Raw genomic sequence first — 13,530 nt, 5'->3', positions numbered from 1 at the left:
GCTCAAGTCTTTAGCACATTCATTTTGGCTGCTGGACTTTGTCCTTTCCGCCACAACATTTCTCAAGAACTAAACCACTGGAGCAGAACCAGGCAAGCAAGCATAACCTCCTCCTAGGAAAGAAGGTTAATAATCTTGTCTCCACCACAAGTCACTTATTTAATCTTCACAACTGCCTATAAAACTTGGGTCGGAGGTGTCTAGGCCCCCCAGGTCTTGCCCTCTAGAGCTGTAGTTCAACGACACGGCCAAAGCATGTGACAAGACTCAAGCAGTCCCAATCACCCTAGCTAGTGCCGAACCTCAGTCCGCAGACGGTTATCAAGAGGCTTGGTCCCTCTCCACGGTGGGCCTCCGTGGTGGCATCTCGACACCCAGAGGTCTCTCTCCCTTTCTTCCCGGTGAGAGCAGTCAGCACTGTTGACGGACAGTGGGAATGAAATGGGTTTCAGCGTGAGTGGGCAGAAGGAGGTGCCAGCTCTTACCCGGTGAGCTGCTCAGTAGTGAAAGCTAAGCCGTGAGTAGGCAATCTGGCAGCAATGAGTCAAGGCCATCAGAATCATGCTGTAGTTCTGTCCACAGGAGTCAGAAGTAATTGTGTGTGTAGTGGGGAGGTGGCCACTAGCTGGAAATCATGAGACCTATCCATGGACTGGTCAAACGACTTGGACAAAGCATGTGACCCGTCCACTTCTTCTGGGGCCTTTAATTTCTCCAGGTATGAAAGAAAAAGTTGCCCAGATCAGCACTTCTGAACCCTGGCTGCTCACTTGCGTCATCCAGGTGAGGTTTTTGTATGTGCCTGCTTAGGCTCCATCAGCATGGATTCTGACTTTCGTGATCTGCAGGGCAGCTACCGGGTTAGGGATACCTTTGTTTTAAATTGCCACATGATAATATCAGTCTAAGGCAGGGCTGAGAACCACAAGAGCAGACCAGTACTTCTCAAATGTAGTGAGTGCCTAATGGATCGTCCTGGGGACTGATATTCTGCTCAGAGCTGGGCAGTGAGGGTCTGCATTTCTAGCATTTCTAGATGCTGTTTCCATCACTGGCCTGAGGAGCACATATGGAGTGGCAACTGCTTTCCTACCTTAGGACAAACCCCCAAACCTTAGCTTAAACCCCCAAACATCTCTCTTTCCTCCCTTACAAAGTGAATTTTTAGTTTTAATTGCTTAATACCGTTTAGAAATCAAAATGTTTTATTGACCCCAAAATGCTTGTCTTGACTTTGAAACCTGGAGGAAACCTTTATAACCCGGGGCTTTTGTTCCCATACAATCAGCAGAGGTGAGTGGCTGCTGCCCCACTGCTAAGTACATGCTGTTCAGCCACCACGGCCCACCCTACCCAGTCACTCGCTGTGACCTTGCATGAGGAAGATCTGACAGCAGCAGCCTGTGAAGTGAGCCTACCTTCAGGAAGGAAAGTCCAAGGCAATGGCCCTGGTGTGGGGCACAGGTCACATGGCCTGTAAAGGAGATGTGAGGTTTGGAGCGTGAGACCGAGTGTTCGATCCCCAGCCCCAAGGGTAGGGAGGATGGGACATTTTAAAAGATGTCTCTAAAAAATAAACTTGCAGAAACTGCAGATGACTATCTGCATAATTTAGGTGGCCAATGGTTTTCTAAACAGGATCGGAAAAGACCTATTCTTCCCCTCCTCAAAATAATGCATAGGCTATAATGCATTAAATTCAAGAATTTGTGCTGATCAAAAGGTGTAAAAGAGTGATGCACAGCGGACATAGTAAAAGAAAACATTAACACTACATACAGTCATCAAAGAACTTGAACCTGGAGTATACAGAAAAGACCATGAGAAACCTTCAAGGGCGCATTGGAGAGATGGCTTCTCGGTTAACCATACTTGTTGCTCTCATAGGGGACCTGGGTTTGATTCCCAGCACCCACACAGTGGTTCACAACCATCTGTAACTCCAGTTCCAGGGGATCCCATGCCTTCTTCTGACCTCCTCAGGCGCCAAGCATCCATGTGGTACACATACACACATGCAAGCAAAATGCATAAACTGTAACGAACAAGTCTAACTAAAAGGTCTTTTAATCTGTAAGAAACAAGCATGCAGGGCAGTGATGAGCTTTGTATGTATATATGGCCAACCTGCACATGCTGGGCAGGTAAGGGGCCCTGCTTGGTAAACATAGTAGGGCCAGGAGAGATGCCCACTCTGGCAGGCAGATGGGATGGGATGGGTGTGTAAGCAGCGGGGAGCTGTGGGACATTCTTGGCAGTGGAGTGGCATCATAAAAGTGGTCACTCTGCTAGGAGAAGCATAGGAAGGAATGCAGAAAAGGAAGCTGAAGACTCAGAGGGGCCTGCTGGAGAGCTGTTAAACAATCAGGAAGGGAGTGGGAGACCGGACTGTAGTTTTCAACAGTATAAAGCGACAGAACAGAGTCAATGATACTGTGTTTTAATGTAAGAAAAAGAGAAGGCATCCTGGCCTGCCAAATACTGAAGACAAATATGAGGGAGAAATAAACATCACCAAAAAATGGATGTTGGGAAATGTAGGCCCAGAAAATGAGTGGTAATTTTACCAAGATTGCACAGCAACTTAACAGACGAGTCAGAGGTCATCCAAATCACTGGGGGCCGTCTTGGTTATTTCTACTCTAGTAGCTGACCTTGGAACTCTAAGGTCAAAGGTCTCCGATGAGGAAAGCATCCCAACCCAGGAACTTGCCCCCTCCCCCTTCTCTTCTTCTGGCTTCTCTGCTCCCACCATCACCCCAAAACTTAAAGAAAACCAACACTGAAGGCTTCCCCACATGCTCTTTATTACTTCGCCCACATTTTTTTTCCCTTTGACCCAGAAAACACACCATCATCAGTTTTTGTGAGCTAAGCCACATCTGATTGCTAGAAGAAAAAAAAAAACAGTCTCTCACTATAGTTACATCCATCTATAAGGATGTATCTCAGACTGCAAAGAGGGGTCGGCAAGCAAGTTGCGTAACAATAGCATTTTGTTTATGTCTGAAATGGCAAAGTATTCTTTGCAATGACTGAGTGTGCATCGATATGTAAGAGAGGAAAAAAAAAAACCACAGAATTCACAAAAGTGATGGATTTTGCTGAGTGAGAGGTGGGAGTCAGACTGGAAAGAGCCAGCCAGGGGACCCTGATTATAGATGCAACATTTTCTTTATTCAAAAAGAGAAATGAAGACGTTCTGATGCCACAAAATGATAAGGTGGATGGGGCTCATTATTCCAACGCTATGTACCATCACTGTGTTCAGAATGTCTCTCCATCCTTTTAAATCCAGAGTGGTGCCCTGTTTATTGCTGTGTGCATTCCCCTCCCCCTGGGATTATATAAATGAGTCGGTCTTACTAGAAAGGCTGAAAAGAGAGTGACAGTGTCCACAAAAAAGTCTCCCCTACTTCTTCTATATGAGAACTCCTGCCAAATCACGTCGAAGGGGTGTTGGAGATAAGAGAGAAGTGCTAGGCACTTCTGACGTGGCTTCCTCTGGGATCTGAAGTGGGCACTTGTTGGTGACTAACGACGGCAAGAAACCTGAAGGGGAGGAGTCAGAGGTCCTGGCAACTGCCCGGGACCTGCCCTCTCACCATATGCTAGTAGGAGATGTCTGCAGAAAGTGAGAAACAAGAACAGGAGGAGCTCCAGGAAGGGTCTGCACAAGAGAACAGTTTGCTGAGGCAGCCCAAGCCAGCTTCCATTACTGTTACCCCAAGGCAAACCTGGGCAGCCACCCAGGGTCCCACGGTATCTCGAACCTTCTCCCTTGTCTTCCCCTATACACAAGGACACATGGTTTGGGCCTCACTGTTAACTTCCACCTAAACAGACCCAACAGCAGGAGCAGCCAAAGAAACTAGAACACAGACCTCTCTCCAGTAGAATAGCAAATTAGAGATCAGGTGTGGCCCGGATTAGCTAACAGTGGAACAGCTGGCCATCACTGAAAGTCGTATCTATGAGGCACACTGTCCAGTCTAATCCTCCCCAAAGTTCTTGTGATCGGCTCACTCAACGCAGCACACTGTCAGATAACCGCTACTCAAAGGTCCCAGGGACTTGCCTGAGGTCATGCAAATGTTAAGCTGTTCAGAGAAGTGTCTCAGACTGTGACGTTTCCCTAGGATATACCGGGAGGCTAGGATGGAAATGTTTACACCATCTGGCCTCAGATGCATCCTTAGCGACTTCCCTCAGGAAAAGCCGGGTGGGTGGAGAACAACACAGGATGAAGGACTGGGAAACTGTGACAGAATAAATAGTAAGTTGGCTCCCATTTAATAGTGAGCTACCCAGGGGCTACCCAACGCCAGTGGTGAAAAAAATAAAAGTGAAAGGATGCAATTATGGGATGACAGTGTCACGAAACTTCGAGGCCAGCTTCAGTGTCAGCTTCCTAGTCTCTCACCACAGAACTCGTCCCAAATGGGACTCCGTCAGAGACTGGGCTCCTCCCATTGAAGCTGGGGTTCATGTCAGGGGCAGAGCCCCTGAGCATCTCCACAGCAGATTACAACCTCAGACTTTATAAAGAGGACCCAGAGAATGTGATATGCCAGAGTCACAGAAATATCATTAACAAGGCCTGATATCTAGTCTGCATGATTAACCGTGAGCTGGACTGTTTTCAATGTTGAATGTGTAGACTTGAGCCCCGCCCCCCCCAACCCTGTAAGGAAAGCATGATGGGTCATAAATCCTACATATGAGGAAACTAAAACAGGAGAGTTAAATAAGTTACTCTTTGTGAACGAAAGAACCAAGCTCAAATCAGATCTTTAGGCCAGAAAGCCCATGTTGACCACACGACATGTTCCCACCTGGAGGTAAACAGAGTCAGACCTGGACCCCAGGTCCCTTGGCTTCCAGACCTGTGATTCCAAATAGCCCTCACTATGTCTGTCCCCATGGGGTACAAAGACAACAGGACTTGGAGGAAAGGTTTGAAAAGGCTATACAAACACAGAAATTTGGAGAAACAAAAAAAAAATGTCAGAGCCTTTTGTGATGTGAGGAGTTTGCCTGCTTATAGTTTTGTGTAGGGTTCTTGGTGTCCCTTGTCCGGGAAGAAGTTCTTGCTGTCAGTGTCAAAATGTGTAGGCCAGGACTTCTGACTTGTCTGGGGTTCCCTTTAAAAATCTCAAGTCCTTTTGAGGAGTCCAAGTCACAAGACCACAGAAGGAAGCAGTCAGTCAGAAGGAAAGCCCTTAGCTAGGGGAACCTCCCAGCTGTGCTCACCAGAACCATGGTAGTGCTCACCAGAACCATGGTAGTACTCACCAGAACCATGGTTAGTGCTCACCAGAACCATGGTAGTGCTCACTAAAAACCATGGTAGTGCTCACCAGAACCATGGTAGTGCTGCTCACTAAAAACCATGGTAGTACTCACCAAAACCATGGTAGTGCTCACCAAAACCATGATAGTTCTTGCTCACCAGAACCATGGTAGTGCTTGCTCACCAGAACCATGGTAGTGCTCACCAGAACCATGGTTAGTGCTCACCAGAACCATGGTTAGTGCTCACCAGAACCATGGTAGTGCTCACCAGAACCATGGTTAGTGCTCACCAGAACCATGGTTAATGCTCACCAGAACCATGGCAGTGCTCACCAGAACCATGGTTAGTGTTCACCAGAACCATGGTTAGTGCTCACCAGAACCATGGTAGTGCTCACCAAAACCATGGTAGTGCTCACCAAAAACCATGGTTAGTGCTCACTAAAAACCATGGTAGTACTCACCAGAACCATGGTTAGTGCTCACCAAAACCATGGTAGCTCTCCAGGAAGACATGTGACCCTAATAAAGGTGCAGAATGATGCCTTAGAGTGATGTTCCTCTGTCTCCCAAGGGAGTCCTCCCCTAGCCCATCCCTTTTCCCCTAAAGCCACCACTCATCCGGATGGATGAACGTCCTACAGCGAGGCCACAGGGTCTCATTTGGCTGCGCTGTGAAAAGCTGCAGGCCCTCTCCAACACCGTGACCAGCTGTCCTGGTTCCCTGTGACCGTCTGGGTTTTAGAGCTGACCACATCCCAGGAGAGCCCTCGGTGTCCGGCAAACAAGGAAGACTGGCCACCTTGTGTCCAGATTGCTGGACAGCTTCTTAGCCTAACTTTCCATGACCTCAATTCAACGGGCCGAAAAGTCACCCTCCTCAGAGGCCGGAGGGAGGAAACGGCCTGTGCTTCCTCTGCGGCAGAAGCCCTGATGAAAATAGCCAATAGCCTGAGTGACCCAGGCCAAATTTATGACCGTCCATGGGCCACAGAGGAACTCACTGCGGCGCCTTCTTCCTGTCCTAGGGAATCTTGGGAAGAAAGGAAGGAAGGGCTTAGGAGTGCCTGCCAGGAGCGGCCCTCACTCCCCCGCCACAAAGTACAGGCCCCGCACAGAGCCCGCTTCTCAGGAAAAGGAGCTGTTTACCTCGGACTTTACCACCATTTTGCACCCAGAATGGAAACACCAATCTAGAAGGAGCCAGGAAGTACAGTCATCTCCCCATCCTTGGAAGGACAGGTACTCCAAAACACCAACTTCCCTGGACCAGCACTCCTGCTTAAAGCCCCAGGCCAGATCACCCCCAGGAAACTCACCTGGGCCCCAGGGCAGACTCCGCTCCCCAGGGATACAGAAGCAGCCACCCATGTGTGCACCATCCTCCCTGGGCCAAGGCCCCTGGGAACGCCAGTCAGGAGAACCTTGGGAGCCTCCCATCGGCCGGCGTCCCTCCTCCCGCCTCCTCCCTGGCACGCGAGGGACCGAGGCTGCTCAATGCACAATGCAGCCTTTGATATCCGGCCTGCCGTGGGGAGGCCAGGGAAGGTGGGAGGGGCCACTCAGCCGGCAGGCCAGATAGTCCTCGCTCTGTCAGGCCTTGGCCTGGGGAGCAGCTCCTCCCTGCCTTTCTACAGATTGCTTCATGCCTATCAGGCTGTGGCACATTCCTCGCATTCTAGGATCCAGATACAGTTCGGTTCTTGTGAGGGTAGCCAGGGCAGAGGAGGGCAAAGAGCATCCCGGGAATCGAGGGTGTTGTTCTTGCTGGCTCCCAGATGGACTTGGCCCACAGACTCCCCTGCCAGCTCTTAGAAAGCCTCTCTGCAAATGTTTCCTCGGCTCTTCAATAAAGCCAGGCCAGCGAGTGACCATCTGTAGTATCAGTGAGCCACTGACCGGCTGGTGAACAGCATTGAGCAACCGGAGCTTCCAGCTGTGGACCCCCAAAGTCTTGGTGGGAGAGAATCCGAGCAATCACCTAGTGTTACCGAGAATTTTATGGTTGAAAGGCTGCACTACCCAAAACATTTAAGGTGTCGGGCATTCATGAAGAACTGGTCATGCTAGATCAACCTCTTTTCTGTTTCAGATGAGCAGTGGAGCCGAGGAATGTGCATCACATCTGAGGCTGAGCCTCAGAAAATCTCCAGTGAGATCACTCACAGGAGGTAGAGCGAACAGGCTGCATACCTTTGCTCAGGGGCTTTGACTGCTCTAAGGAGCCAGCCACAAGATCCACTGGGCACTGACCTCCCTTTCTACCCAGAGCAAAGGTCTGCAGGAACACCCAAGGGCAAGAAGGTACTTGCAGAGAGAGACAGGGTCCTGGCAGCCTTGTGCTTCAGGCTCTCTGGAGGCTGCATTTTCAGGTCTCACTGTACTCGAAGGAAGAGCAGTGGCCTGGTCAAGTTTACATTCTAGGAGGAACATGGGGTGACAGTGAGAAGAACAGGAGTCAGTCTCTGGAGTAATCCGGAGTGTCCACAGTGTATCCTGAATCAGCCTAAGGACACACAGCATGCAGAATCTCCAGCAAGTCTCTGCTACAGCTTCAAAAACTGTGTGCTAACTGGCTGTGAGTCAAACAGAAACTGTTTTCTGTGAGCCAAGCACTCAGTCTATATTACTTAAAGGACCATAAGAGCCCCATAATATAAGCATCTTTTTTTTTCTTTTTGATAAGGGAGAAAATAAGTGAAGAGGGGCACTTAACTTGCCCAAGTCCACATGTGCACACACACACACACACACACACACACACACACACACCATTTCTGAATGTCAGACTTAGTACCTGGACCCATCCTAGTTGGACCCTTAGTTTTAAAATATCACTTTGCTGACATGTGAGTTCCTCCCACCATTGTCAGAACACAGGGAAGTGTTCTGACAGAGAACCCCCTGGACCAGCCATCCATGGTGGGACGCATAGGAGAAGAGGAGAGCTGGGCATGGTGAGGCCTCTCAGGGGTGTGGTCCCAGCCCCCTCAGGGTGGGCGTTTTGTCTATGGACAACTGTTTAAAATGTCTGTTTTCCATGATGTATGCCATGCCCTCCCCTCACCCAAACCTACTCGAGATGAAAGGGGAAGTTGTTCTTTAGAAAGCAGCCATTCATTTTCTCTAGGAGGTACCCAAGAACCAGACACTGAAGAGAAGCCAAGCTTTGACCTTTGTGTGCACATGGATAGGCTTATCGCTTCTCTGGGACTTATCCACACGCCTCTCTCATACAGGGACCACAGGACCAGAAATGATGATGGACCAAGACCCAGGTCAACTGTCCTAGAGGATACCCTGGGGCAGAGGGTTGAGACGGACATCTACTTCTCTTGAGATGCAAAGACCTCAGGTCTGCTCATGAATTGTTCTGATGAATCGTCACAACCAAGAGATTTCTAGGCAGAGAGGCAGCAGGAGCAAAGGCCCTGTGGCAGAAGCCTAGGTTGCATGTTCAAGGAAGCACAGTGGTTAGAGAGTTAGGAGGCAGAGATCTATGGATGAGCTCAGAGGCCACAGCAGCAAACTCTCCTCTCCATGCTGGGGCTCTTGAGGACAGTCAGTGTTTGATGTCGTGAGCTTAGGACATCAGGCAGGTTCTCTACTATTGAGCTGTATACTCCCAGGCCTGATTTATCATGTTTTTATATTAGAATGAATTTCTTGAGATGATATTTCACCCTAAGTGCCTCCATAGCCACTGGTGTATCAGCCAAACATCTATGAGAGTTTCCTGCTGAAAGACTACAATTCCCAGCTTCCATTGCAGACTACGAATGCCATTCCACGGCTATAAGAGACCACATCCCATCTTCATTGTGGGGCACAAGTGAGTGACAAAATGCCCTCTAACTGTGAATAAACATGGTCAGGCCTAAGATCAGGCTAAGCCTCTCTTTCTTCTCTTCTCGCTCTCTCTCTCTCTCTCTCAATCTGTTTTTTGTTTGTTTGTTTGTTTGTTTTTAAATCTAACAACCTGGGTACCATGAGCTCTGCAAATTGGCACAGAACTAACCATTCCAAAGGAAGTCGCAGCAGGCTGAGTGCATGAGGGGACAAATCCATGAGGAGTCTGCTTCGAGTTTCCCCGTGAACAACTGAGAGAATTAGTATGATGTCTGCAGAAATGTCGGGCCCTGAGAAACAAACTTTGAAGGAGCTGGCTTCTAAGTTAAAGGTTAAGGGCCCTCGATACACGCGTCTAAGCAAAGATGAAAGTCGGAATAGGGGGTCAGAGGGGCTTGCCAGCCACAGGCAAAAGCTTCAACAGTTAGCAGGGAGGAGATGTTTAATGTCGCAGGATTAAATGTGGTGTTCTGAGAGACTGCTGGCACAGTAGAACAGAAAGGAAACATGGAGACTGGGCCCTGCAAGCCACTGGTTTTGGCAGAAGAAAGAGGGGGCGGAGCCAGTGAGAGGTTGTAAGTGTGACTGAATTTCTGGAAGAAAACGTCTTTACAGCAGGTGTGCTGACTAGTCTTATGTCAACTTGACCCAAGCTAGAGTCATCAGAGAGGAGGGAGCCTCCATTGAGAAAATGCCTCCAAAAGATCCAACTGTAGTGCATTTTCTTAATTAGTGATTGATAGGAGAGGGCCCAGGCCATTAAGGGGGGTGCCATCCCTGGGCTGATGGTTCTGGGTTCTGTAAGAAAGAAAGGTGGGCTAGCCATGGGAAGCAAGCCAGTAAGCAGCTCTCCTCCATGGCCTCTGCATCAGTTCCTGCCTCCAGGTTCCTGCCCTGCATGAGTTCCTTCCGGTCCTGACTTCCTCCCATGATGGACTATGATGGGGAAGAATGAGCCAGATAAACCCTTTCCTCCCCAAGTTGTTTTGGTCATGGTGTTTCATCGCAGCAAGAGTGACCCTAACGAAGACACCAGGTGCCCCATTATGTCCGTGTTGCTAATAGAGGAGAGACATCGGTTGAGAACCTGCCACTCACTGTCTCCGCTGCTCTATGAGGATGGACATTTCGCCAGGGAAGATTCAGGAGCACAAGTTCAAAGACAAGGGGAATCCCAGACACATTTCATTTGCCACCAACATCATCATCAAGCATTTATTCCCCTAATATATTTTTTTTTTTTTTTTTTTTTTTGGTGGTGAAGTTGGCTGAGTGACAAGTGGCAGCTGACCCAGCTGGGGAACAACAGGGAGAAGAGCCACTGCCCAACCTTGGGAAGCCCCTGCTGTGTTCTGGACTAGGGGAAACACAGGACCGGCTATTCATGTCAGCAGGTGTTCTACTTTGTCCTGGAGACCAAACCTCCAGATCCGCTGGTGGAGTTCCCCAACTTAATAAATGTCACAATCAAGTTCAAAGAAGTCTTCCAGAGCTCAGAGTGCCCAGAACCGCAGGGCAGGGACTGAAGACCAGACCTAGCCAGGGAGCTTCTGGTTTGCCCCTGCACATGGGAAATACATCTTCTCTTGGAAAATCTCGTCAGGGTAATAAGAGGAGTGAGTCGGGGCAGAGAGTGCATCTAAGATACAGCACCTGCTGAACAGGCCAAAAGCCCTGGATTCCAGGCCCACCATAAAAACAAAGACAAAAATAGGAGAGGGAGAGGGAGAGGGAGAGGGAGAGAGAGAGAGAGACAGAGAGAGAGAGAGAGACAGAGAGAGAGAGAGACAGAGAGAGAGAGAGAGGGGCTACACTTGTGAGAAAGAACTGAAAAGACCCTGCTACAGGTTGAGGGTGGGGGCGGGGATGGGGTTGTGGGGAGACACACAGACGTTCTCTGTGTCGGGCATCAAAATGTGATTTTATTGGAAATTGGGTGTCGTTATATAAAGCAGGGTAGCTTCAGACTGGAGCACAGTGGACCTGAAATCTAATATGAATGGTGCGTGAGGGCGTGTGGCTGGAGCAAGGCAGGAAAAGGCAATGCAGCTGGGTCTAGGAACACCTGCCACACACCCAGCATTCAGGATGCTGAGGTAGGAGGATGGGGAGTTCCAGGCCAGCCAGAGTTATGTAGCAAGACCCTGCCTCAAAACAGCAAAAACCAGACTGGCCATGGGACATATGCTTTTAATCCCAGCACTCAGGAGGCAGAGGCAGGTCGATCTCTCTGAGACAGAAGCCAGCCTGGTCTACAGAGTGAGTTCCAGGACAATCAGGGATACACATTGAGACCCTGTCTAAAATCAAAAGAGAAGGAAGGAAGAAAAAGAATGGACCAGCAAGAGAGAGGAGGAAATACATGAGCAAAGTACCGTGATATATATGTGGGCAAATGTCATGATGAAACATTCTTTTGTATGTTAACTTTAAAAATTAATTAAAATAAGCCGGGCGGTGGTGGCGCACGCCTTTAATCCCAGCACTCGGAAGGCAGAGCCAGGCGGATCTCTGTGAGTTCGAGGCCAGCTGGACTACCAAGTGAGTTCAGAAAAGGCGCAAAGCTACACAGAAAACTGTCTCGAAAAACAAAAAAAAAAAAAAAAAAAAAAAAAAAATTAATTAAAATAAATTTCTGGGCTGGAGAGATGGCTCAGTGGTTAAGAGGATCGACTGCTTTTCCAGAGGTCCTGAGTTCAATTCCCAGCAACCACATGGCAACTCACAACTGTCTGTAACTCCAAGATCTTGACACCCTTACACAGACATACACGTGGGCAAAACACCAATGCAAATAAAAATAAAAATAAAATTTCTTCCCAGTCATAAAAGTCCTTACTGTAGAAAAGCTGAGAGCACAGAAACATAAAAAAAAAAAAAACATCAGTGACGTCATCCCCTTAGGACACACTCTGTGTAGTGCCCGAGTCCTGTATAAAATAGAGACTGCACTTGATGTTTTATCATTTTCCAGCCTTACATCACATTGTGGGCCATTTTCCACCCTTTTTTAAATTTTTAATTTTTATTTATTTGTATGAATGTTTTGCCTTGGAAATCAGAAGTTGGCAGCGTCCTTGAAAATGGAGTCAAGGGTGGTTGTGAACCACCCTGTGGGCTCTGAGGCCTAAACCAGGTGACCTTGTGGGCTCTGGGAACTGAACCAGGTCCTCTGGGAGAGGACCGGGCTCCTAACCACTGAGCCATCTCTCCAGCTCCCTCCATCTTTTTTTAACAACTGCACAATCGTCTGTGTGTGTTGTGACACTCTGCACAGCTCCTTTCCTAAAGTTAGACATTTGTGTTGGAGAAATTGTTTTTATTTTATTTTTATGGCAATAGACAGGAAAGTCTAGAAGCGAGAGATAAAGAGCACCCTCATGGGCCAATGGCAGCAGAGAATGGGGTGACCCTCCTGCAACTCAAAGAACATGAAGGATTACAGTAGTAGTTGGAGCTGGGTATTGGGAGAAGAAAAGACCCTCCCCTCAACTCCAGGGGAGCGTGACCCTGATGACAAGTTGTTGTGGGGTTTTTTTCTTAAGTTTATTACATTGATGTGCATGTGATTTATCATTTTTACGTGTATGTGCATGTGTGCATGTACACTTGTGTGTATGAGTGTCCTTCAAACCCAGAAGAGGGTACTGGATCCCTGGGAGCCGGAGTTAGATAGTTGTGAGCCACCAGAGGACACGGAGACCCAAACTCCAACCCACTGAAAGAGCCGTGACCTAGTTTCTGTGGTTTGTTCCTCTTGCTGTGATAAAGACCACGACCAAAGGTATTAAGGGAGGAAGGGGTCACTTAAGCTTACAGCTTACAGCCCTTCATGAAGAGACGTCAGGGCAGGAACCTGGAAGCAGGAAATGAAGCAGAGACCATGGAGGAGTGCTGCTTACTGGCTTGTTCCCACGCCTTGCTCAGCCTGCTTTGTTACAAAACTCAGGCAGGACCAACTGCCCAGGGATGGCACCACCCATGGTAGGCTGGGCCCTCCTACATTAATCATGTATCAAGAAAGTGTACCACAAACATGCCTACAGGCCTATCTAATGGGGGCATGTTCCCAATGAAGGTTCCTTCTTCCCACGTGACCATAGCTTGTATGACGATGACAAAAACTATCCCACACAACAGTGAGTGCTCCTAACTGGTAAATCATCTCTCTGGTACCATCTGCTGACACTTCAGTGTGGATTTCTTGTAGGAGTCCAGCTCCCACATTTTGAAGGGTTCTTAGTGGAGGAGAGTGGGATAAGAAAATATCAAATAGAAAAATAGACCTAGATGAGAAGAAAGACAGAGACACAGAATAGCTTTGGGAAGGCCTGGGTCAATACCCAACAGCCCCTAGGTTTATTCAAAAGGTCTTTTTATAATATG

General features: G+C 48.5%; 1 protein-coding gene across 2 annotated transcripts in view; it reads right to left on the bottom strand.

The window, feature by feature from the left end:
• Sh3tc2 (SH3 domain and tetratricopeptide repeats 2) overlaps positions 1-6,859 on the bottom strand; it is a 55,170-nt gene extending 48,311 nt beyond the window's left edge. Inside the window, exon 1 of one of the 2 annotated variants that reach the window (XM_028890091.2) lies at positions 6,615-6,859. In XM_028890091.2, coding sequence (XP_028745924.1) covers positions 6,615-6,735 — 121 coding nt within the window. In that variant the 5' untranslated portion in view covers positions 6,736-6,859. The remainder of the gene's footprint in view (positions 1-6,614) is intronic. The other variant, XM_028890090.2, reaches the window with a different exon arrangement.
• Positions 6,860-13,530: the final 6,671 nt, after the last annotated feature.

This window comes from Peromyscus leucopus, chromosome 19 (genome assembly GCF_004664715.2).
Source record: "Peromyscus leucopus breed LL Stock chromosome 19, UCI_PerLeu_2.1, whole genome shotgun sequence".
NCBI lineage: Eukaryota > Metazoa > Chordata > Mammalia > Rodentia > Cricetidae > Peromyscus > Peromyscus leucopus.
This window is presented reverse-complemented; position numbering and strand designations above follow the sequence as displayed.